General features: G+C 39.3%; 2 protein-coding genes across 4 annotated transcripts in view; one reads left to right on the top strand and one right to left on the bottom strand.

Annotated features, from left to right (window-relative positions):
• The window catches only part of LOC137428138 (polycystin-1), a 211301-nt gene extending 210406 nt beyond the window's left edge, over window positions 1–895 (top strand). Inside the window, exon 44 of the mRNA XM_068118069.2 lies at window positions 282–895. The gene's annotated coding sequence lies outside the window, so the exon portion shown is untranslated. The remainder of the gene's footprint in view (window positions 1–281) is intronic.
• Window positions 896–2213: 1318 nt separating this feature from the next.
• The window catches only part of LOC137426432 (protein FAM83E-like), a 79872-nt gene continuing 56715 nt past the window's right edge, over window positions 2214–25370 (bottom strand). For 2 of the 3 annotated variants that reach the window (XM_068114968.2, XM_078779437.1), the window contains 3 exons: window positions 17807–18557; window positions 11646–12030; window positions 2214–4296 (listed from right to left, as the gene is read on the bottom strand). In XM_068114968.2, the coding sequence (XP_067971069.2) occupies window positions 4004–4296; window positions 11646–12030; window positions 17807–18557 (1429 nt within the window). In that variant the 3' untranslated portion in view covers window positions 2214–4003. The remainder of the gene's footprint in view (window positions 4297–11645; window positions 12031–17806; window positions 18558–25370) is intronic. The other variant, XM_068114970.2, reaches the window with a different exon arrangement.

Here is a 25370-nt window from a genome sequence, read left to right as displayed (position 1 = left end):
AATTGGTGTGTATCAACCCCGGTAAAATAATTACTCAGGAAGATTCTTATCAGATTTTCATAATAAATACGAAGCAGCTGTGCATAAGTAGAACATGTGTTATAAAAGTTCTATATTGGTATTGCATGTAACATGATAGTACCCCAGCAAATACATTTATACATTCCCATGAATTAGAGAACCAGAGGTGACCAAGAAAATTTCAATAACTATCACGGTTAGAATCTTGGAAACTATTAATCTTACTATAATTCACCAAATGTCTGTCTGTCTGTTCCCAGGTACCGCAAAAACGGCTGAACTGATTGCAACGAAATTTTGGGTGGGCAATCCTGGGACCCCCTGGAGTAAAATAGGCCATATTGTTTTTCCAATTTTTCCCCAATTTTCCAATTTTTCCAAACACGGTGGAATAATATTTACCGATTATGAACAGTGATGCGGCTTTTATTGAAATTCTACAAATACTGTTTAGATTTTGATGATTTGCGTGTGATATGATTTAACAGATGTTTATATAAATCGTTTAAAATAAAACAAAAAGCCTTCAATTTCTGAAATTTGGCTTTTTCATTTGGGCCTCCCAATTGAAGCCCCGCTCGTAGGGCGGGTACCGTTGCTAGTTTTTGAAATTGAATGTTTATAAGTGTCTAACACACATGCTTAGTGTAAAATGTCAATTTGCTTTTCTAAAACTGCAATGTTAATAAACCTGAACCGTTAATTTTGTTGTTTTGGAAAAGTCACACTTTTTGATGTATCGATGAATTGATGTCATGCTTGAGTTCATATTCGCCAACACTGTTTTCACAATTGTTGATTGCAAACATTAATCTTCATATTTATTGAACACTCAACAGCTCAAAAAATAAAAGGAACCAGAGTAACTACCTACCATTCACAACCTTGCTGTATTTTTATTTTCAATGGGTACATTTCACATATAAATATCTATTAAGGTTACCTTATTTATTTAGTATTTAAGACGTTTGATAGCCATCTAAATGTTTAGTGAGTTACCCTCATCCTACCAACAGGGATCTTTTTGGATCCCAGGCCTTCATTTTGATGTGTTATTTCGATATTAGTTTAACAATGTATGTCATGTTTTATTATTTTGTTTACCTATATGTGCCGGTAATAAATAAATATGATGTTTGAAGAACCCATCTTGCTGCACAGAGGTACAAAGAAATCCTTTCTGGGGTCCAAAAAGACCCCAGTTGTTTTTGGTAAAAGACCCCAGTTGTTTTTGGTAAAAGACCCCAGTTGTTTTTGGTAAAAGACCCCAGTTGTTTTTGCTAAAAGACCCCAGTTGTTTTTGGTAATTTTTTATTTTGCATATATAATTTTCACAATTTTTTTTTAATGCTTATGTTTGTTCACTTTATCACTAAAACATCATCCAATCAAAATGCTTCCACATTGATGTGAAACTTTATCATATTAAATGAAATTTAGCGTTTCAGAGTTGGAGTAATAAAGGCCCCCAGTTGTTAGGTTAATTTTAGATTTAACATTTATTTTTCCTTTTTTATATTTGTTGTTTTTATCAGTAAACACCATGTTTAGTCATTAATGTGAAACTTTGGCAGATTCAGTGAAATTGAATGGTTTTGAGTTTAGGTCCGAAAATACCCGAGTTGGTAGATTAGGTAGTAAAATATGTTGTTAGGATTTGCTAAGTAAACAGCACCATGCTACGATACAAAATAAGGAAATTCTCTAACTGTACGTCTGAAAAATCATCAAAAACAAATACTGCTGTGTCGATCTCCACCATACTGTACGTGCTGGGGTACCCAGGGTCAATCCATGGGTACACTAAAAATCCCCCATCCCCTCCCGGCGAAGGTGGGGTCCCTCTGTAAGTGGGTCACCATAGCGGGCGGGAGCGCATGTTTCTGACTCTATTAAAATAAGGGAATTCTCGATGTTTCTACGTTTGATCATCATAGAAGAGAAAACGGCTCGGCCAACCTGGGGAGACAACTTGTAATTTTCGCTTGTACATGTGGAATAGGGCAAGTGGTTTAACCACTGATCCCTGCCTGTGGTGAGGGGCACTGACACCATATTTCGCTCCAGGAGGGAGCGGAATTACAAGTTGTACAAAATCGTGAAAATTGCAACTTTTTAGGTGAACTTTTGTTGCACGTTGAAGCTCAGGTGGCATGTTTGTATTCCCCAAAGTTTCATAACTTCCACCAAGGTTTTCTTCACAACAATCATTGGAGTTTATTGACAGATGTGATTACAAATTATTTATTTTTAATACAGAAGTTTCGGCTCATTTGGATGATAGACATTAGAAAACAATGACTTTACAGACTAACACAGGGTAAAAGTGGAACAGCTGGATAAAAATGCATGGGTACAATGCAAATGAGTCGATGAGTAGCAGGAATGTAAATAATAGAAAACAAATAAATAAATAAAATTTAAATGGGGGGGGCGGGGGGGCGCATTTCAGAATATGGCACTTTCTAAATGACGTAAAAATATAAAAAGGCCTTTTGCGCATGAGCAATATGTGCGTTTTCAGCAACCTGCTTCCGCTAGCGAGCGAGGGCACTTTTAACCTGCCATTGCTATGGCGAGATATGAAAGTCAAATAGTCTTTTCAACATAATTTTCACAAAAGTTCAGATCCACTTTTTTTTTCCACCCCAGATCCACTTTTCTGAAATACCGACACCTTTCCTGGAAGTCCTTGCAGTGTCCATGGTTTTTTTTTTTACCTTTCCCACCCCTCACACAGCTTCCCACGCCACCTCCCCCCCCCAAGCCTTCTCCCTCCCACAGATCTCCCGATGTCCTGGCTCTCAAATGTTGTACTTGTGTGCTCCCCCCTCTCTCCCCATCTTGCCTCCCGCTCAATTTATTTCGTCTTATGTGTCCATTTGTTTTTTTTGTCATTAATGTTAGCTCTTACACGAGTCTCAATGATGTATACAAAAAAAGAGTGTAATTTTGATATTGTTAACCGTAATTGTTGTGTTCCCGGATGCAAATCGGGATCACAAAAATATAGGAAGTATGAGAAATATCCAAGGTGTCGAGTACCCAAACCAGATGTGGTGTCACCCTCAGGGAAGTCCGCCTGATACATCTCGCTCCCACATAAATATTGCTGGCACAAGCTTTGTGTATTTTATCGTCACGACAGTGTCCTTTATCGAAGAGTAGGTAGCCCTTTATCTGCTAGCAATGATGCACAACATCGTCTTCTCAATTGCAGATGTCCATTTAATAAATCACCAAGCCTGCTATTTTCACAGGAAGCACTCCCGCAATGTTCATAGTCCATTCACTGGGAGCTATGATCAGGGGTTTTAGGTAGGACACGCCCATCCATTATCCTTAAGGCCTTGCACCGGCCCACATCGACGGGAGTTTTTGAAGTACGGGAACTTGCAAGATTTAAGTCCTTTGGGCGAGCTGAGAAAGTTCTCCAACTCTTTTGTTGTGCAGAGGCACATCTTTCTCTTAAGTACTCTCCCAAGTATTTTTCGCTTCTTTTTGAACTTTTATAACCGAGCCATTTTAGGTAACAATCCATATCTCGCACACATGACACACGGAAACATGCCCTAATTAACATTGCTGCCAAGGGATTATCTGAGCATTCTGGCAGCAGATTACATCATTTGAAAAATCCCGTATTGATCATAGGTGGCATGGGAAAAATCATGAGGGAATTATGGATGGCACACATGGAAGGTCAGATGGATGAGCACAAGACAACAGATATGTAGTTGGTTCTACAGACAAGGGAATAATGAGAGGAAGAAATGGAGGTGAACATTCATCTTGGACTTAGAAAGGGAAACCAAGTGTGGGTTTCTGGAAGAACATGTGCAACCTGGAGAATGGGGTAGTTGCGGAGGACAAAGGGTGGAGAGGGGTGGGTGCAGTGAAGCAATATAAAAGTAACAGTCCACCAACCTGCCGGTGGTAGATGAGAAGCAGACCCTGCAACTCAACCTCCTATCATGAGATGCTAATAATACGAAAAGCATTGGACATGACTGCCTCCATGCAAGCATGATGAGAAGCAGCTGCATAGGCCCATAGTGGGGAGCCATCCTACATAGTAGTTCGGATGCAGGCCTTGTCTGTTGTAATGAGTTCTGCATGGCTCAGAGTACAAAGGCTGAGCATACCAGGGTGTCGGGCAGTTTAAGACCCCAGTTTGGAGATGTGATCCGCCCAGGACAGGTTGTGACAGATACTGAGGCATAGGAGCTCCAGGGGTTGGCCAGGGAAGTAAATGGGGGGAATCGACAGCCGATCCTTATGGAGGGGCAGAGTGGACAAATTGAAACCGTCAACAGGATTCCATCACAATATTAACTAGATATGTAACAACATCCACTGAATTATTAATTTCTAGTAAGACAGATGGCAGTATGACTTTTATAACATTACGTGTTTAAGAATGTCAATATGTGGAAGCATAGTCAAAAATTATGGCATTTTCTACAAGTGATGTACTGAATATAGAGTAAATTTTATATTCTGAATATAGAGTAAAGTTGAAAATATTAGCTTATTAAAGAAGGTACTGGAGATTGTCAACCATGACCAACACAAAGAAATGTGATATACATACAAAAATAATCATAATAATGCGTCACCAAGAAAAACAAAGTATTTGATCGAGTTCCGCAACACAGGATGAAATTTCTCTGTGCATCTTCTATGTTTTTTTCATTGCATCTGTAAATGAGCATCTAAAACAAATAAATTCTAAGTACAAGAAGCACCAATTATTAACTTTTAGAAGTTGAACTAATGAACTGCAAACTGCATGAAATCTAAGTTCTTCTATCGGTACATGTAAAAGCGAAGTGATATGTTGTGAGAATAAAGAAGTGGTGTTACTTATTGATGTCTAGTGTTGAAGTCGTATATCATGTTTGTTACATCCACAAGAGAAAAAGCTAAGCGGTGCCTTGTGAATTGAAAGGTTGGCTTTCAATCGACGTACAAGCTTTCCCTTTGCATGCAATTGTGGTGGAGGACAGGCCAAAGCTAGAAGACTGCGAGTGTGGATGTGCACCACTTTTCCCTCTTGCTATGGTACAAGCTTTGGGTAATATCCACCAACAATAATACTGCTTTCAGAACAACGTACTGCTGGCAGTGCCAATGCCATCCTTGGCAGTGCCATTGAGAATGTGAGGCTTTTCTACTTTCAACTAGAGAGTTCATAGAACACGATACCCTGCACAGTATAGTACAGTACTTCAATTTTAATTAAATAATGATTTTAAAGATCGTTCAAAAATTCGGAAGTTTAGTGCTTATACACCACCCTTATACACTGTAATAAGACTCCGTTTAATTGATGGAGGCTTTATTGATCACCATAGACGCTCTTACATTGCCAAATTGGCGGCCTCTTATTCACCCCGATCCCGATACACATGCCATGCCCTCTAAAGCCTTATCTCGATATATATATATAAATATATATATATATATATATGTATATATATATATATATATATATATATATATATATATATATATATATATATATATATATATATATACACTACCGGTCAAAAGATTTAGAACGCATCAATTTTTCCAGTTTTTATTGAAATTTACGCAGCTTAATGTCCAGTGAATAACCTGAAGTGGTACAAAGGTAAGCAGTAGACTGCACGAGGTTAAAAAAAGTTTTGGTTAGCAAAAACGGGAAAATAATGTAAATTGCACAGTTATATTGTAAAAAAAGGCCTTCTTCTGGGAACAAGTAATGGGTTAAGAACTTACAGCTGTTCTGCAGCAATGTAAGTAAATTAAGCCTTGAAAGTTGATGGAAACAATTCCTCCAGGTGTCCCAACCTCTGCTGATTACTTGATTACAAACCCCCTGTCTGTATAAAAGCAGTATTGGAATAGACTGTTATTACACCCTCTGAAGCATTATTTGGACAATATTGCACTGCAGGAAGTAGTATATTGGAAACTGGAGGAAACACTGACAGGAAGAGGTCTGGCAGACCCAAAGACATAACAGAATCAGAAGACAAGTTTCTGAGTCAACAGCTTGCGTGATAGGCGGCTCACAGGACAAAAGTTTCAAGCACAGCTTAACACTGGTCGAAGCAAGCAAGTCTCAGTTTCAACTGTGAAGAGACGACTTCAAGCTGCAGGTTTGACAGGTCGAGTGGCAGTAAGAAAGCCATTGTTAAGGTGGCAAAATAAGAAAAAGAGGCTTGCCTGGGCCATGAAGCATCCACCGCCAGCGGACTACTGAAGACTGGAAGAAGGTATTATGGACCTACGAATCAAAATTTAAAATCTTTGGTTCATCACGCAGGGTTTTTGTACGCCGTCGAGTAGGCGAAAGGATGATTCCTCAGTGTGTGACACCAACTGTCAAACATGGAGGAGGAAGCGTGATGGTCTGGGGCTCTTTTGCTTGATCCAGATTTGGCGACATGCACAGAGTGACTGGCACCCTGAACCAAAAGGGGTACTACAGCATTTTGCAGCGCCATGCAATACCCTCTGGTATACGCCGAGTTGGTCAGGGGTTCATCCTACAGCAAGATAATGACCCTAAACACACCTCTAGGCTATGTCAAAACTACCTTCGAGGAAAAGAACAAGACGGTAGGCTTCAAATCATGGAATGGCCAGCACAGTCTCCAGACTTAAACCCCATCGAGCTGGTTTGGGATGAACTGGACAGAAGGGTGAAAGCAAAGCAACCTACAAGTGCAACACATTTGTGGGAACTTCTGCAACAGTGTTGGGAAGAACATCCCGAACAATATTTGATTTCCATTGTAGAAAGAATGCCACAGGTGTGTTCGGCGGTTATATCTGCAAAAGGTGGCGACTTTGCTGAGTCAAAAATTTAAATTAAGTTTTGTTGAACAAAATTATTCGATTATTTATTTTTTATCTCCAATTGTTTATTTGTTCTGTGCTTAATTTCAGAGAACATTGAGACATTAAACTGCGTAAATTTCAATAAAAACTGGAAAACTGAGGTGTTCAAAAACTTTTGACCGGTAGTGTATATATATATATAGCTTGGTTCTTGGAAATATTACGAACGCGATTTGTGTTCTGTAGTGTTCAAGTATACAATTAAATTTACATAAATGTTTAAAGAGGTTTAAAGACATATTAATGAATTAATTCCAGGATTTACCACCGTTTTACCCTGTTTCTATTGCATTACCCAAACTATTTAATATGTTATATTAGGTCTTCGTACCTGTTGTTTGTGTTCTTTATAACATCCTCAAAAACAGAAGTTTTCCTGTTTGGAATGTTTTTCAATGTTCTTTGACTGACGTTTTTTTTGTTTTAAACTTAAGGTGCGATATTCCGATTCGTGTTCAAAATATAACATTCAATTCAAATAAGTTGTTCCTCAATCATAAACTGATAAGACAGATGGACGGATGGACATGAACCAATTGCTTAACCTCGCTTTTCACTTCTTGTGCACGGGATAATAATTAATAAGTAATGAGATGCGAGTTCTTCATCAGTCGCCTATGGATAACTGCAATGCTGTTAGTGGTAAACCCTCCAGTGAAATCCTCTTCCTCTTCTTCGCCATCTCCAGAGTTTTTTTGAATGACCAAAGACAGACTGACCAGTCTGGTGAGCGCTAGAAAGACTGACCTGTCTCAATCCGTCTCCCATCTTTGCATCGGGACAATCATTCCACGTGTCAGACAGGCAGAATGACTCGGCACAGCCCATCTCGCAAACAAAGTACAGTCATCCTCATTGGATTTGGCCTCAGGGAGGCATCACTTACGTTTCACCATTTTGTCGTCTGTGAAGTCATTTTCCCTTTCTACTGATTTAGGGGCACAATCATCATCATGTACTATGCTCTACACAGAGCGTCGGTGCTGCCAAAGCAGTTTCTACCATGGGTTACAATCCTGGATGGATTGCCATTCCGACACAGGAAGCCAGGGCAGCAATTTAGAGTTTGGCTGGTTATGGATCACCTACTCATCGCGAATAATACCATGGGATCTTTAACATCCACAAACTAACGCTGGCAGATGGAAGGCCCAGTTTAACGTCCATCTGAGGGATGACGCACACATCGATGAATCGCATCGCCTGTGAATCACCAGGATGACAGTTTGTACAGTGAGACAGAACAGCCTCTGGAAAGTGGTTACATGGACGGGAGAATTGAGGTGTGCAGACAGCCTGGACTTTGGTAGTTTAACCAGGGGGGAGTTACTGGAAAAATGCTACATCTTGGAGTCGATATGGAGGGTTGCAGGAATGAAAGAGCAAAGGGTTCTCGGAGAATATGTAGTAGAAAACAGAGATGGCCAACCTGCCTGTGATGTGAGAGCAACAGACCTTGTGCTTCAGCCTCATCACCGAAGATTCAAATAACTTCGAGAGCATTAGATGCCACATAATCCAGAAGTGATGTGATGCTGGAGTGCCAACCCACAGCGGAGAGCAGTACTCCATTGAGCTACGGCCAAAGGTCTTGTAAATTCCGAGTAGCTCTGCTTTTCCAAGGAAAGATTTAGATCAACTGAGGATGCCCAGTCAGCTGACTTTGAAGGCCAGCTTTCCTGTGTGGTCGACCCAGGAGAGGTCATGGCTGATGTTGAGGCCCAGAAGTTCCAGTGGATAGCCCAGGAAATAGGTGGGTTTGTTTGACCATCCTTCCAGAGCAATCGCGTGAGACTGTGATGAGATTGATATGATTGAAGGACATATTCCATTTGTCAAACCTGTGTCTAATCATTTCCAGATCGAGACTTAAAACAGACTGCTATCTTTCACAAAACAAAATGCTGCGAATTGGCGTGAATGGCAGTCCTTGAAATAGTCTATCTTTGTAATGCTCCTTCATTTGAGCATTATGGGTTCAGTCATCTCAATTGAGGAAGATCTGGCGGACTGTCAACCCAATAAGGTTCCTCACAAGCACGCTGGGTCATCACAATCACAAAAATAGCTGCTTGGACATTGATGTCTCAGGGTCTTGAGCTCGAGCCCCTGTCGTTGGTGGGGTTGACTCAGCCTGTCATCCTTCCGAGGTCGTCAAAATGGGTTCCAGCTTACTGGGGTAATAGGCCATTCGAGTATCCTGCATCGGAGTGGCGACCCGTCCAGGATTGTACCCTTTCGCCAATGCAACTGCCTTGGCAGCTCCTATACACCTCAAGCCATGAAAGGAATGGTTATTATTTTCAGGTCCAGATGCAGATTTGCGGCCTATCAGTGGGATACAAAATGTAAACCGTTCAGCCTGGAGGAGGTATGCACTCTACCGAGTGCTGGTCTAGTTTGCATCTGTGCTGCCTCCTTATTGATTGTGTACTCCATCTGCTTAAGGTTATCCAAAAACTTGTAACTTACCCATTTCGTGCATTTCAAGTACTTTGTGAAGCTATCTGTCAAATGAAATGTAACACAGCCGGAACACACATTTCCAACACTGTAAGCATGGAGATTTTTCTGGAATGATTTAGCCTAAATTCTGATTCCATAAGGTAGTATGAAAGCTAGATTAAGATTTTATAATTAGCCAGATGTGTTTTGAATAACATTCATAAAACAGTGTGTTGAACAGCTATAAGGTGATGGACCATTGTGTTAACCTGCAGTACTGAACCTTAGCAAGCACTGCACATAAAAAAACATGGTGTCAAAGTGTTGTACATGATATAGGCAACTCATTCTTAACCTGTGTGTGTCTGTGTGTGTGTGTGTGTGTGTGTGTGTGTGTGTGTGTGTGTGTGTGTGTGTGTGTGTGTGTGTGTGTGTGTGTGTGTGTGTGTGTGTGTCACATATCATCTGAAAGCCATATTCTTTTCCATTTTCCTGCTGTGATTTTATCAAAACCAACCCACCCCTTCTCAGCCCCCACCTTTCCCCCAACCCCTCCCCACACAAGGTGAATATACTTAATCATTCATTTCACCGTATAACATGAAATATACATTCACTTTTAGTCGACATGACATTTCCAAGTAATATTATTTCTAACGAGCATAAGTACGAGTATCTGCCGCTAGTGATAGGAAACGCTTAAGTTAATCTATCCATTTGGAATACCAGGAATTAATCCCTGCTCCCTCTCTTCCCCCATTTTCTTTTTCTTTTTCTTTTTCTTTTTCTCTTTCTCTCTCTCTCTCTCTCTCTCTCTCTCTCTCTCTCACACTCACACTCACACTCACAATTTTAAAAGGCTTTGATTTAACTAATGGTTTGGCCGGGGTTTGGAACGCCATCCTCGACTCAGAGCAGATGCTCCATCTCTCATGAATTATGTCATCGAATCAACCAACGATTAAATTGAAGTTTATTATTCAACGTTATTTTCAGGTCTTTTTAAATAAAAAAAATGTAGACTTTTCTTTAATTCAAAGATCGCTTTGAAATTGCAACCTTTGTTCAAAGACTTTCATTATAGGCTATTGTTATTAACAACGCTGACATGGTTTGTTCCACTTTATGATAATCCTAGGGTCATATCATAATGTACTGTTAAACAAACTGATTCCATGTTGTATTTATATGTTTAAAATGTATCTTATTTGGTATTATTCTCCTCTTCTGGTTGAATGTTGAGCTTTGCCTGCATTGGCAGCTTTTCAAATGCATCACCGGAAATGGCCGACAGAAATGGGAGACAGCCGAACGCACAGACAGATTATACAATAGATGAAGGCAATGCTTTGTGTTCATCTGCGTACGTCTGAAAATCATAGAAAAAATATGGCTGGGCCAATCTCCAATCCAGAGTTTAAAATGGAAGTGCAAAAAAAGTTCTTCAAGAAAACCCCAAATATCACAAATAATTGCTTCGTTGCACAGCTCGGCTTCTTTTTCCACCGAGTCAGATTCCCAAAGGGAACAGGTATTTACTAGTTCAACCAAATATGCCGAACGTCATCTTATATCACCATCTTATCCATCCAGTCAAACAAAGTGACACAATGAGCCACAAGTAAAACTATAGTGCAAAAAAAAAAAAACCTGAGTCGTGCGTGCCTACTTAATGCAAACAATCTCTGGATAATTTTAACTTACTGCCCCCAGGTATTTAAAGCTGGCACATTAAAAACAAGTTCCTCTACCAGTGATAAATTCAAGTAAAATAAGTTTCTAAACACTCACAAGAAAGTTCTTTTTTTTTACTAGCCATAAAGGATGGGCCGGTGCGTTAAGAGGCCTTCTTCTTTGGTTTGTTTTCTGCTCTTCCTTTGTATAATTAGCACACGAATCACAACTACCCTACACCATGATACATTGTTGCGCATGCAGTAAGTGTCCATCTATCTTTGTTGCAATCAAGAGAAATCCCAAACCGTGACATGATGATGGGTTTATCAACCTCTTATTGATCTCCGTTCCTTATTTGCATGTCCCCCCAGTTGCTATGAAAAGCTGTTCTTTGCGTCGAGACACTATATCTTTTATGTTTAGGTCACTCAATTTCTTATCAAAATAATGCTTCGTTCTTTTGATCGGCACATCAGGATTTGAGGCAGGTCTTATTTTGCTGCCACTGTGTTCTCTTTCCTGTGTTGGATTTGTCATTGTCGAAAATAAACTTTTATGCCTTTCCAGTTTTCTTTGCAACCTCGTCTGACCATATTGTGATATCTCACCTCGTTTGCCTTTAGCTGACAAATTCTCTTCCTTCCTTTCTTTCAAAGTTCCTGGTCCTGAAAGTCGCACTTCATTTTTGTTATATTGGGCGATCGGCGGTTTGCTGTCACGCAACCTCCCATACTGTCTTCTTGCATTTTCCAGTGTTCTCGATATTCTTGGAGCAGACAGTTTATCTATATCTTTGTATGTTCGATCACAACTCTTATAGCCCGCCTGCATTGTTTGTTTAGAATTACTGGACTCGGGCCCAGAGTGGTCCAGGACTTCTGATAAGGGTTTCATCTGCCAGGGAAATGGGGGACCATCGTTCTTTTCCCACATGTCATGCCGATTCTCAAGGCCGAAGTGCAGGGATCTTCTCCTGCCAGCATCGACTTGGTGCTGGAAGGAGAGAAACGTAAATGTGTAAGGAAAGGAAAAAAAATAATGGACTAATCTTATTCCTAAAAATGCTAAATTATTATATTGCTTCTAAATGTCCCATAGAAATGTCATTTGGCAATTATAGACTATTCATTGTCATCACATGGACTTAAAAAGTCATCTCCAGATAACTCTAACTATACCGGTGCAGTATGTGCAAAGAATTCATGCTTTTGCAAGTTAAAAGTTTACGACAAAGAAGGTGACATATTTGAGTAGAGATACAAGTTGGGAAATGTAAAATTCATGGATGGGGAAAAATTTTATTTGAACCTGGTACTTCACTAATATATAATATCCCTTAATTATTTCATTATCCATTATCATGATCATCCATTGGGTGAATATATGTGAAAAGTTTGTCAGGGATAAGCTATTTCAAAATTACAGCAACAAATAAGGTATTTACTTGAAGCTGGCATCTTGTTTTTTTTTGTTGCCTAAATTTTCCCTCTATAATTTCTTTTGATAACAACAATAGTTGAGTGTTTCTGAACTTTTCTGCCACGTTGCTTCAAAATAGATCGGAGAATGGGAATGACTGTATGACAGAGGCTGATTGCAAAATTTGCCATGTCCATAGACCAAAGATGGAATTAATGCTCCACCTCGGACCTGAAAGTCTCCCATTCCATTTACATAGCTGGGGTAGGAAGGAGAGGTAGAGAGAAGGACCTTGTTAAGGCTGGACTTTGTTTGGGCAAACTAGAACGTCATTCGGTAGAGAGCAAACCTCCGCCAGGCTGAACAGCTTACGTTTTGTGTATCCCACCGATAGGCCGGATCTGGATCGGGACCTGAACCGAAATCGAATCGGCTGGTCATTGTCACCTAACCAATTCACCTACAATTTTACGATACATAATTGTCCACAACATTTTAAAATATCATGCTATAGTGTAATCGTTTTTGGCCCTATCTCTCAATAGTGAAGAATCACTTAAATGATTTAAAAAAAATTCTCATATCAGGATTCAGATCTTCACCAAAATTGAATGAATTTGTCCTTGTCACACACCAGATCTGTCCACCAAGTTTCATCCGAATCCATCCATAACATTTTGAGACATCGTGTTATGTATCGTTTTTAGCCCCATCACTCGATGATGATGAATCACTTAAGAAATTGTAGTATCCGGAACCGGATCTTCACTAAAATCTATCATTTTCATCCTTGTCACATACCCAAACTCTCCACCAAATTTTGCCTGAATCCGTCCACAAATTTTTGGAATACCCTCCTTTCCTTTTTGAGAGGTAATAAGAAAGAGGATTGTCAACTAACTTGGTGGCAGAAGGAGCAGCAGGTGAATGATTCCTTGCCAAAGTAATAAGAGCCATGTGTATCCAAGAAGTAAGAAACTATCATGAAGCTTTAGTATAAATAATACCAAGCAGAGAAGGCATGCTTTTAATTTAGAATTTGAAAGCCCAGCATGTAACAGGAAGCTGCATGGGCTTCAGGATTGGCAACTGCTCGTCAGATGATGTCCTGGCAGCATCTGGATTTAGCCGTCACATTGCCATTGAATGAGCCTAATGAGCTCCTGGGACTCGAGCTTTGTCAGGACTGAAATTCAGGATGTGCTCACAGCCTTTCTAAAGGTAGTATAATAATAAATTAAATCACTGTAAATAGGGAATCCCTTTAAGGGAGATGGAAAACAAGTGAACATGGTATTGACCGGTTAAAAACGCATAATAATTGAGAGATTAAAGACAGGCATAACTGAACTGAACAAAAACAGGAGGCCCACCAATAAAACCAGAGAACTTAATAATTGGAGATCAGCCTTCTAGACAAGAGGCAGACAAGAAACCAAGCACATCAACAAATATGTGCAACAGGAAGTGGGGTCGATATTAAACAGTGCTGAATGAGTGGCACAGACTATAAGCAGCAAAAAGCTGAGAAGGCATTGGTGTTTGTTGTGGGCAAAGTCTGTGCACATTGATCCTCAATATCAAGTACTGATGATGCCCAGAGCCTTAGACCCAATTACAAGCTTTGAATTAAGCATAAGCTCCAGCACACATTGGAGACCAGTATTCCAAAGCTGGCCTGCCATCACAAATCTTTACAATTATAAGCGATTATAAAGATTCCTTAGAAACTAGAAAGCAAGAATGTGCTTAAAGCATTTCTAAGAGAAAAAGCAGTTGCCTGAGGAAGAACAGTAAACAGCAGACCTTAAAATGCAAAGTGTTGCTGGCTTGCCAGAAATAAACCAGTTAGGCCAAAAGTGAGGCCAAATGCAAGTTGCAAAAAGTTTCAAAGTCAGACCATGCCAAAGACACTAAACTTGTTTGAAGTCCAAGCAATACATTTATTGTCGTGAAGCACATACAGCATTGAATGATAAAGAAGGAGGAATGTCAACATCAAAACAACTTGATCTGTTTTCATATTTACACTTGTAATAGGCTGGAATCTGACGAGGCAATTATTTAGCATCCCAAGATGTATCAGTTTAATTGAGTAGTACGATATTCGTAAGATTTATACAATTGCATCTCTGTATAACAGATATTAAATCCAGTATTCATTATAATACCTTTCCTGAGATCATTGTGATTGATCAAGAAGGAAAGAATGAGGACAGCATAGTTACCTCCACGACTGAAGGTGGATGGAGGTTATGCATTCATGCCTGTTTGTCAGTCTGTCTGTCTGTCTGTCTATCTGTGGACAAGATATTTCAAATTAATGGACAGGTTGGGTGTGTGACGAGGACGAAATGATTGAATTTCGGTGAAGATCCGGATCATGATACGAGAACTTTTTTTATTTTGAAGTGATTCTTCAGCATTGAGAGATGGGGCCAAAAACTATCTATAGCATGATATTTCAAAAAGTTGTCGTCGGATTATGACAAAACATGGTGGATGAATTGGGTGTGTGACAACAACAAGCATATCCAGATCTGGCCTATCATTGGGATACAAAACACAAACTGTTCAGCCTTGAGGACGTACGCGCTCTACCGAGTGCAATTCTAGTTGGCCAAGTGGAGAATGTAGCTCTTCAGCAAGTTTATATCTATTGCATTAGATGGGGCAAGGAATAGACAAGAAATGTATGGGTTGTGTGTAGAAAGAGAAGGAGAGGTTTGAATTGCTGGAGTTAATGAAATGCTGCTGCTCTCTTTGGGGCTGTGACTTCTGCATCTAAGGTTGCAGGTGGATCGAAATCCCTATTAGATATTTAGGGTCAATGCACGGACTTTCTTAAAAGCTTCACTAGCCAGCATAGTGGGTAAACTTATGATAGAACAGAAACAAAAATAAGACTGAAGTGACAGATTAGACGTGAGTGATGGGCAAACCGTGTTAAGCCTCTCCCCATAATCGGAGCCCTATCAAACAAAAACAAAAGTTTTTTCTACGAAATGTTGCAGAGCCATTTGAATACAGTGAACCCTTAAATATCACAGGTTTGAATATCGTGGGTATTGATTTTTTTTTTTGATCAACACAGCAGGTTTTGATTTTGAAATCTGGGTTTTGATCAAGCTTTAAAAAAACAAACAATTTGTACAAACGCAGGTTTTGATCAACACAGCACAAGACTTAAAAAAAAAAAAGCCAATCAATGTTTGTTTTACATGTTTATTCCAATTGTGGTGTTTATTTTTGGTTGCTGCCAACCTTTCTATATTTTCTCGAAGCCCAGGAACATAACCCCCTTATTCCCACAGGAAATTGCTTTTAAATATCGCAGCATTTTCCAGGAACGTAACTCTGCGATATTTATGGGTTTACTGTAATCTGCAAGGATACAGAAAACATGGTGGGAGTGAAGATTTGTGAAAGGTAACTCATTTTGATTTCCTACATTGAGCTGAGTATAAGCCCAATGGAAATGAAAGTGAGAGTTATCATAAAGACATCAATTAATTGAGATTACTAGGTTTCAGTTAAACAAGTCCACGGGAATTCTGCAGCTAATTTTATCGGAAAGTCCAATGTGATTTTGAGGTTTGTAGGTTTCGTTTTGGAGCCTCCATAGTACCATGTGATGTCATCTGAATGCAATGCACATTACAAGGTTGGATATTTTAAAACATGACATTTAATAAAATAAAAAACTTTTTTTTTCAGAAATACATCAGGGTTAAAATGCATGTTTTAAAACGTTAGATACATTAACAAGTAACAAGATTCATTATTTTAAAAAGTATCTAATGCTTCAAAATTATTGTCTGGTTTTGCCCGAAATCTTTGTGCAATATCATGGGGAACTGTTAAAAGAAATAAAAACAAACAAGCAGAAATAATGCAACATGCCTCATGTTTTACACTTTGTTACTTTAATTGTGCAAACATCGTATGAAGTTCCATACAAATTGCAACCGAGCTTATCTCATTAGAAGCTCAGCAACTTTTGAGCCTGTTCAGTGACTAAATCATGACAATGCAACTTTTATCTTCAATACTTAAAAATTATACCTTCTTCACGTATCTCTGTAACCTCAACTATTACTGTAACTTCAACAACACTCTTCAAAAAGCCGGGTGTTGGCTTAACGGTTAAGGTGGCTGGCTTAAGATCTTTGCATCATGAGTTTGAGCCCCTGTCATGCCGTTAAATAACATCAGGTGGGATGACTCAGCCTACTCAGCCTGTCATCCTTCCGGGTCGGCCAAATGACTACAGGATTACTGGGAACAGGGAGCACTGCCATGCTCCTAGCAATAATGCAACCAGCAGCCACAGGCTGCATACAATTATATATAACACTCTTGGAAAAAAAATTGCAGGCTTCTCTCACTATTGCAATATAATAATATTTGCTCATATACAGTGTTCATGAAAATGATCCATTATTTATGGCCACCTATCTTAGGTAACCAAAATACCATTCACCAAATTGGAAATTTGCAGTCATTAATAACTTGTATGATAGCTGATGGGATAATCTGGAGGTATGCACACTCACTTCTGAGCTGTCTACCCTGGGTTTGAATGTCAGCTGGGATCTCTACCCTCACACTGGTGATTCGCAGGCAGATGAGGAGTTGTTGTGTGTGCCGTCCCACAGATGGACGTTAAACTGAGTGTCTCGTCTTTCACGGCATTCCTTTCGTGGACGCTGGAGCCCTTCGCTAAGGTTAGGCGAGCTATCGACGCCTTCCTGGACAAACTCCAAATTCCTACCAGAACATGCAAGGGCTCTATCTGACTGAATTCGGAATTGAATTTCAGTCCAACAGGTGTTCGCCAACAACATCAACTCGTATGGTTTGCCTCGATGGTTTCACTGTCAGTTGGTATGAATGCAAAATATATCCTCAATTCGTACTACTCTATCAACATCGGCACATCACTTTAACAACCCGAGTCTTCCAATTTGACGGAATAAGAAATCGGTTCCGAAACATGTCGTTTATAAACCTCAACCCTTATTTCATGCATGTTTTCCAACACTTGACAAAAGTGACAACTCGTTTCAATAAGTTTCTCCATAATGCATTGTACAACTTGATGTTCATTATTTGAATCAAAACAATTGGTAGAGTGTAAAAATTGCAGTCATTAGCAAACTCCCAGTGTATAGGCTTTCTGAACACTTACATTTTTCCAAATTAAGAAGCCGAATGAAATATCTTTACCTTACACAATTTTTGAAGTGAAAAATGTCGAATTGCCATAAGTTTCGAACTTTTCTTTGTTCTTTCTTCTGAACAAACTAAAAATGCGGGCTAGCCCTTTCTTTTTCTCACCACCATTTACCTTCTCATGTGGCTTGTTTTCACTGTTTTCAGAGACCGATGGTTCTGCAGAATTCATTCCGTCTTGCAGAGACTCGTCGTTCAGTTGGAATGTTGACTTTGACATGGTTTTAGTATTTTCTAAAAAGTCCTTTCCGAGCGTGTTGGCCCGACGCTTAGTCGCTGTCGTATCTGTGATTGCACTCATCGCCAATTTGCTCTCACATGGCACCTCCTTGCCATCCTCAAAGTTGAAGCAGGTTTCCCTCTTGTGCTTCATCACATCGTCTGGGACTTTGGGCACACCAAAGGGCTTGGCACCTTGTCTGTTACTTCTACCGTCCGTCTCGACCAGTTGCGGGCTCAAGGGATTTCTGCCCTCGATACTTTGGGTCTTTGCTGGTGGAGTCGTAATCTGTCGCTCCACCGTTTTATTGGCACCAGCATCACTTAGAGGTGCGCTGTCTTTTCTTTCCAAAGTCTCTTTCCTCATTCCTTGCTTCACCAATGCATATAATGGATTTGTTACTCGTATAGCTAGGTTTGCAGCTTTGGGTCTGGTTCCATTCTCCCTGTGTCCATATGATGCCTTCGGTCCGTTGTTCTCCCCTTTATTAGTCAAAGAGTGGTTGAGCATAGGGAGGGCGGTTGTTGTGCTTGCGGGCTTCGATTGTGCATAGAGTGTACGAAACTCAAAGTCAAACTTCTCCACAATTTGGCCTGATAACAGCGTCATGATGTGTCGGTCAATTCGAGAAGCCGTCCAGGTGAAGCTGCAAAGAAAATTGGTGTTACTTTCAAGTGCAAAGAAAAGCAACAAAATTATTGCAATGTAAGTTCAAGGGTCATCCTCACCACTTATCCATAGCTAGCAGACAATAACGCTCGGTCAACAGTTTAAAAAAAAACATTTTACTTTTTATTTTATTTTTCTTCAAACAATTGATTGCTTGGGGAAGAGGAGGAGGGTGCAAAAGAAATAGATATATCTTTCCAAAAAATTTCAAAACAGCATCACTGAGGGTGTAGTGTTAAAGGAGGAATTTTAAAGCTTCGGTCTTGGACACTCGTCGCTTTTAAGACCTTTTAAGACACACTTTCAAGACCCTTTCACACCAGCAAAGAATAATCCAGATTTTGAGTCGAATATTTTTTTCTGATAGATTCTAATGGGCAAGAGCCAAATTCAAATCCCAAGAGCCAAGCACTTATCTGACAGCCTTCAATTTCTTACTTTGTGATCTTTGGCGTTATTGTACACCGCACCTTTCCTATGCCATCTCCAGGCGCTGCATATCGTCATTGCCGGGCACCGAAGGGGGCTCGGCAATGACGCACGCTGAAAGGGAGTACTCCGTTTTCACTCTGGTTACTCCCGCCAGGGAGTAATGCATTCACTCGTGTCCGTGTGTGTGTGTGTGTTCGTGTGTTTGTGAACAAGATATCTGGAAAAGTTCTGAACAGATTTGGATGAAAGTTGGTGGGATGATTGCTCTTGGGATAAGGAAGAATTGATTCGTTTTTGGTGAAGCTCAGGATATTATTCCCGATCCAGGAATTTTTTGAAGGATTTTTTTTACCATTGGAAGATAGGCTCATTTTTAAAAACATTATCTTCTATATATTCTATATTTAACATTGTGATATTAAAATAGTTTTCATATTTGTTGTAAATGTAGTTTAAACTCGTTGTTATGCGTTAGAGCGGTGTATTTTTTATAGCAGCGTCGTCTTCAATGTTCATTTTAAAAAATTTTAAGAAAGACATATTCTGTCATTTTAAAACCACCAAAGTGTGTATTAGGTTTCCCAGTTTCATAAAATGTATCGTTTGATACGTATAATCCTTTAAAACTGTTTTTTTTTTTTTTTTTTTTTTACCTCAGAAGAGATATCAACATTTAGCTCAGCGAATGTCATTCGCGGTGTCAGTATTTGATGAACTTATAAAGACTTAGTTCCAGATTTGTCAATGGCTGAGGTATATTAACAAACGAATAAAACAGATTTGGCAAAATTCGAACTTTTAAAAAAAAGATCGCATATTCACCCAGGGTTGTGAGAGGCTGAAGAAGAAGAAACCTCGCATGGGCTTCCCAGATCAAAAAATAATTCTGGCTCTGCGATTTTCAGGTTTATTTATCTATATATCTACATATCTGGGCAGTCTTGTTGTCACTGAACTACTCCCTGAAACTTTTATTTCCGTGGTTGAGAAGTGTTTTTAATAACACGGTGGTGTTTTTGAATCACATGGTGGTGAGGTATTTTGCATTATGTGGTGGTGAGGTGTAAAATGACGTGGTGGTGAGGTGTTTTTAAATCACGTGGCTGTGAGATGTTTTTAATTTCGTGGCTGTGAGGTGTTTTTAAATCACGTGGCTGTGAGGTGTTTTTAATTTCGTGTTTCGTGGCTGTAAAGTGTTTTTAATTTCGTGTTTCGTGGCTGTAAAGTGTTTTTAATTTCGTGTTTTGTGGCTGTGAGGTGTTTTTAATTTCGTGTTTCGTGGCTGTAAAGTGTTTTTAATTTCGTGTTTCGTGGCTGTAAAGTGTTTTTAATTTCGTGTTTCGTGGCTGTAAAGTGTTTTTAATTTCGTGTTTTGTGGCTGTGAGGTGTTTTTAATTTCGTGTTTTGTGGCTGTGAGGTGTTTTTAATTTCGTGTTTTGTGGCTGTGAGGTGTTTTTAATTTCGTGTTTCGTGGCTGTAAAGTGTTTTTAATTTCGTGTTTCGTGGCTGTAAAGTGTTTTTAATTTCGTGTTTCGTGGCTGTAAAGTGTTTTTAATTTCGTGTTTCGTGGCTGTAAAGTGTTTTTAATTTCGTGTTTTGTGGCTGTGAGGTGTTTTTAATTTCGTGTTTTGTGGCTGTGAGGTGTTTTTAATTTCGTGTTTTGTGGCTGTGAGGTGTTTTTAATTTCGTGTTTCGTGGCTGTAAAGTGTTTTTAATTTCGTGTTTCGTGGCTGTAAAGTGTTTTTAATTTCGTGTTTTGTGGCTGTGAGGTGTTTTTAATTTCGTGTTTTGTGGCTGTGAGGTGTTTTTAATTTGGTGTTTTGTGGCTGTGAGGTGTTTTTACTTTCATGTTTTGTGGCTGAGGTGTTTTTAATTTCGTGTTTTGTGGCTGTGAGGTGTTTTTAATTTCGTGTTTCGTGGCTGTGAGGTGTTTTTAATTTCGTGTTTTGTGGCTGTGAGGTGTTTTTAATTTGGTGTTTTATGGCTGTGAGGTGTTTTTAATTTCATGTTTTGTGGCTGAGGTGTTTTTAATTTCGTGTTTTGTGGCTGTGAGGTGTTTTTAATTTCGTGTTTTGTGGCTGTGAGGTGTTTTTAATTTCGTGTTTCGTGGCTGTGAGGTGTTTTTAATTTCGTGTTTTGTGGCTGTGAGGTGTTTTTAATTTCATGTTTCGTGGCTGTGAGGTGTTTTTAATTTCGTGTTTCGTGGCTGTGAGGTGTTTTTAATTTCGTGTTTTGTGGCTGTGAGGTGTTTTTAATTTGGTGTTTTATGGCTGTGAGGTGTTTTTAATTTCATGTTTTGTGGCTGAGGTGTTTTTAATTTCGTGTTTTGTGGCTGTGAGGTGTTTTTAATTTCGTGTTTTGTGGCTGTGAGGTGTTTTTAATTTCGTGTTTCGTGGCTGTGAGGTGTTTTTAATTTCGTGTTTTGTGGCTGTGAGGTGTTTTTAATTTCGTGTTTCGTGGCTGTGAGGTGTTTTTAATTTGGTGTTTTATGGCTGTGAGGTGTTTTTAATTTCATGTTTTGTGGCTGAGGTGTTTTTAATTTCGTGTTTTGTGGCTGTGAGGTGTTTTTAATTTCGTGTTTCGTGGCTGTGAGGTGTTTTTAATTTCGTGTTTCGTGGCTGTGAGGTGTTTTTAATTTCGTGTTTCGTGGCTTTGAGGTGTTTTTAATTTCGTGTTTCGTGGCTGTGAGGTGTTTTTAATTTCGTGTTTCGTGGCTTTGAGGTGTTTTTAATTTCATGTTTCGTGGCTGTGTGGTGTTTTTAATTTCGTGTTTCGTGGCTGTGAGGTGTTTTTAATTTCGTGTTTCGTGGCTGTGAGGTGTTTTTAATTTCGTGTTTTGTGGCTGTGAGGTGTTTTTAATTTCGTGTTTCGTGGCTGAGGTGTTTTTAATTTCGTGTTTTGTGGCTGTGAGGTGAGTAGTGTAATAATGTTGCTTCTGGGACACCTCCGTTTAACATGGGAAATCCCTATCTAATGTCATTTACCCCCTTGTCTTTTTCAAAAATCATAAACACCTCTATTTCTCCCACCCTCATCTTTATGAACCTTTTGTCTGTAGTACCTATCCTTAATGTTGTTCATTAGACCACTCAAACACTACAAATATTTGTTTTCTCTTATAGACCTATCATCCTTCTTCTACATATCATCTGGCAGATTAATCTTTGACCCACTCAAACATTGACCCATTCACTTCCATATTAATTCTTTCCCTCCCTCATTGCCCCTAAACACCTATATTTCTCTCACCCTGTTCTTTACGAACCTTCTAACCTTTTGACATGTTATCCTTATTCATTAGACCACTTAAACACCTGTGATCCTTCTGACCTCATGGACCTTTTAACCTTTTACTCTTAATATCATCTGGTGAATATAACCCACTCAAACAACGACCCTACAAATATTTGTTTATGCGTGGGAAATAATTTAATTCTCCTACAACTCTCTTCACCATCTAATATATTAACAAAAAATATGTTTGAGTTTGGTTCTTTATTAAGATATTTTAACTGAGCTAAGATAAAATGGTAAACCTCCCTCAATGTTCTTGTTTGAGCGCCTCCAGTGCCACATACCATTTTTTGGTAAGCTCCGCCCACTTTTTGGTAAACCACGCCCATTTTTTTTACTAAGCCCGCCCACTTTTTGTTAAGACACGCCCATTTTTTACTAAGCCCCGCCCACTTTTGCTAAGCTCCTCCCACTTTTGCTAAGTCCCACCCACTTTATAAACTCTTCAGCATTGTATCATTTCCAGGTAATACATTACATCATTTTCAGGGAATTTCCATCACATCATTTCCAGTTAAGACACGCCCAGGGAATTTCCACAGGAAGACACACCCAGTCCTTATAAAAGGCACCGACCACACAGGCTTTTTCAAACACGCTTTCTGCTTCACTTGAGAATGGACTACTATGCCGAAATGGAATGGGATAACTTTGCTATTCCATGGAGTCCTACTACCTGTGTAGAACTCAACCTTCAGATTGATGAACTGGACTCGAACCTCTTATCAATGGAGGTAAGTTTGTTTATTTATTTATTTATTTATTTAATTTTTTTTTTTTTTTTTTTTTTTTTTTTTAAGATGAGACTCGTGTAAGAGTTAACAAAGTTTATTTTAATATTCATAGAGCTTGATTTATACAAATAAAAAATATTGTATTAAATTAATACATTGTTATTTTCTTTCACAGGAAATTGTATCTGAGATACGAAATGAAAATTCTGCTTTTAACACAACTTGGGATGAAGTTATTTTTTTGTTTGAAGACATTTTGAACAACCAAGACCCCCAGAACGAGTTCTACCTTGATGACCCAGCCAAAGAGTTATACCTTGGAGATCCACAAAATCCTGAAAAAGAGTTTTACCATGATGATACTTGTTGTGAGTTATCAAAACAAAACCCACTGAACAAGTTCTACCTTGATGAGCCAGAATACAAGTCATACATTGGAGACCCACAAATTTCTGAAAATTGGGAAAGGAGAGTTCTCCCTGATGGTCCGCAGTTATACTATGTGAGACACATCATAGAAACCCTAAAAAATTGGGCAAGGAGAGTTCTCCCTGATGGTCCGCAGTTATACTATGTGAGACACATCATAGAAACCCTAAAAAATTGGGCAAGGAGAGTTCTCCCTGATGGTCCGCAGTTATACTATGTGAGACACATCATAGAAACCCTAAAAAATTGGGCAAGGAGAGTTCTCCCTGATGGTCCGCAGTTATACTATGTGAGACACATCATAGAAACCCTAAAAAATTGGGCAAGGAGAGTTCTCCCTGATGGTCCGCAGTTATACTATGTGAGACACATCATAGAAACCCTAAAAAATTGTGAAATGGGAATTCTCCCTGATGGTCCGCAGTTATACTATGTGAGACACATCATAGAAACCCTAAAAAATTGGGAAAGGGAAGTTTTCCCTGATGGTCCGCAGTTATACTATGTGAGACTTATCACGGAAACCCCCAATATTTCTGAAAATTGTGGTTTTACCTTGGGGACTTGGAAAGATGGTTATATTTTTGGAGACTCGGAATGGGGGTTTTGTTTTGATGACTCGGAATGTGATACCTATCTTGGAGGCTCAACAGGAATGTGGTTATACCTTGGGAACTTGGAAAGTTGGTTTTATTTTGGAGACTCTACCTGTGGGGTTCCTCTTGGAGACTCTTTGGATTCTAAAGCAATGAACAATGTTCTTTATTTAATGACGCTTGATTTAAGCAATATCAAGAAAGTTCGAGGAAGAAAATGCTGGAAAATTCTTTCTTCCCATTTCTACTTCTTCAAACTTAAAAGCCTTGAAAGACAGAATTGGAGGAAGAGGAAAAAAAAAAAAGAAATACGTATTTAAAAAAGAAGAAAAGAAAGATTATGTTAGGGTTTGGGTGGGATTTTGAATGTGAGGGTTAGGGATGGGGTTGGGTTAGGGTTGGGATTTTGAATGTGAGGGTTAGGGTTGGGGTTGGGTTAGGGATGGGGTTGGGTTAGGGATGGGGTTGGGTTAGGGATGGGTTGGGTTAGGGTTGGGATTTTGAATGTGAGGGTTAGGGTTGGGGTTGGGTTAGGGATGGGATTGGGTTAGGGTTGGGATTTTGAATGTGAGGGTTAGGGATGGGTTGGGTTAGGGATGGGGTTGGGTTAGGGATGGGGTTGGGTTAGGGTTGGGGTTGGGTTAGGGATGGGGTTGGGTTAGGGCTTGGGTTGGGTTAGGGTTTGTATATTATTATGACTCACTCGCACATACACACACACACAAAAGTTAAGCCCCAACTAAAAAGTTGTGGGATTCTGTGTTTGGGGTTCACATATTTAAAAACGTATCCCCATTATACACACACAAAAGTTAAGCCCCAACTAAAAAGTTGTGGGATTCTGTGTTTGGGGTTCACAGATTTAAAAACGTATCCCCATTATACACACACAAAAGTTAAGCCCCAACTAAAAAGTTGTGGGATTCTGTGTTTGGGGTTCACAGATTTAAAAACGTATCCCCATTATACACACACAAAAGTTAAGCCCCAACTAAAAAGTTGTGGGATTCTGTGTTTGGGGTTCACAGATTTAAAAACGTATCCCCATTATACACACACAAAAGTTAAGCCCCAACTAAAAAGTTGTGGGATTCTGTGTTTGGGGTTCACAGATTTAAAAACGTATCCCCATTACATTTTATTTATTTATTTATTATTTTCAAGGGTATTATCTGCTTACTTGTGTTTTTTGTAATTCTTGTGAGTAAAATGAACCCAAGATTTCTTCTCCATTTAAATCATATAATTTGTAGGTCCAAGGGACTGTATCCATTACATCAATGATTTTAAATAATTCACGAGTCC

The sequence above is a fragment of the Myxine glutinosa genome, chromosome 5 (genome assembly GCF_964187855.1).
Source record: "Myxine glutinosa chromosome 5, kmMyxGlut1.1, whole genome shotgun sequence".
Classification (NCBI taxonomy): Eukaryota; Metazoa; Chordata; class Myxini; order Myxiniformes; family Myxinidae; genus Myxine; species Myxine glutinosa.
The sequence above is the reverse complement of the archived record's forward strand: the minus strand, read 5'-3'. Positions and strand labels throughout refer to the sequence as shown.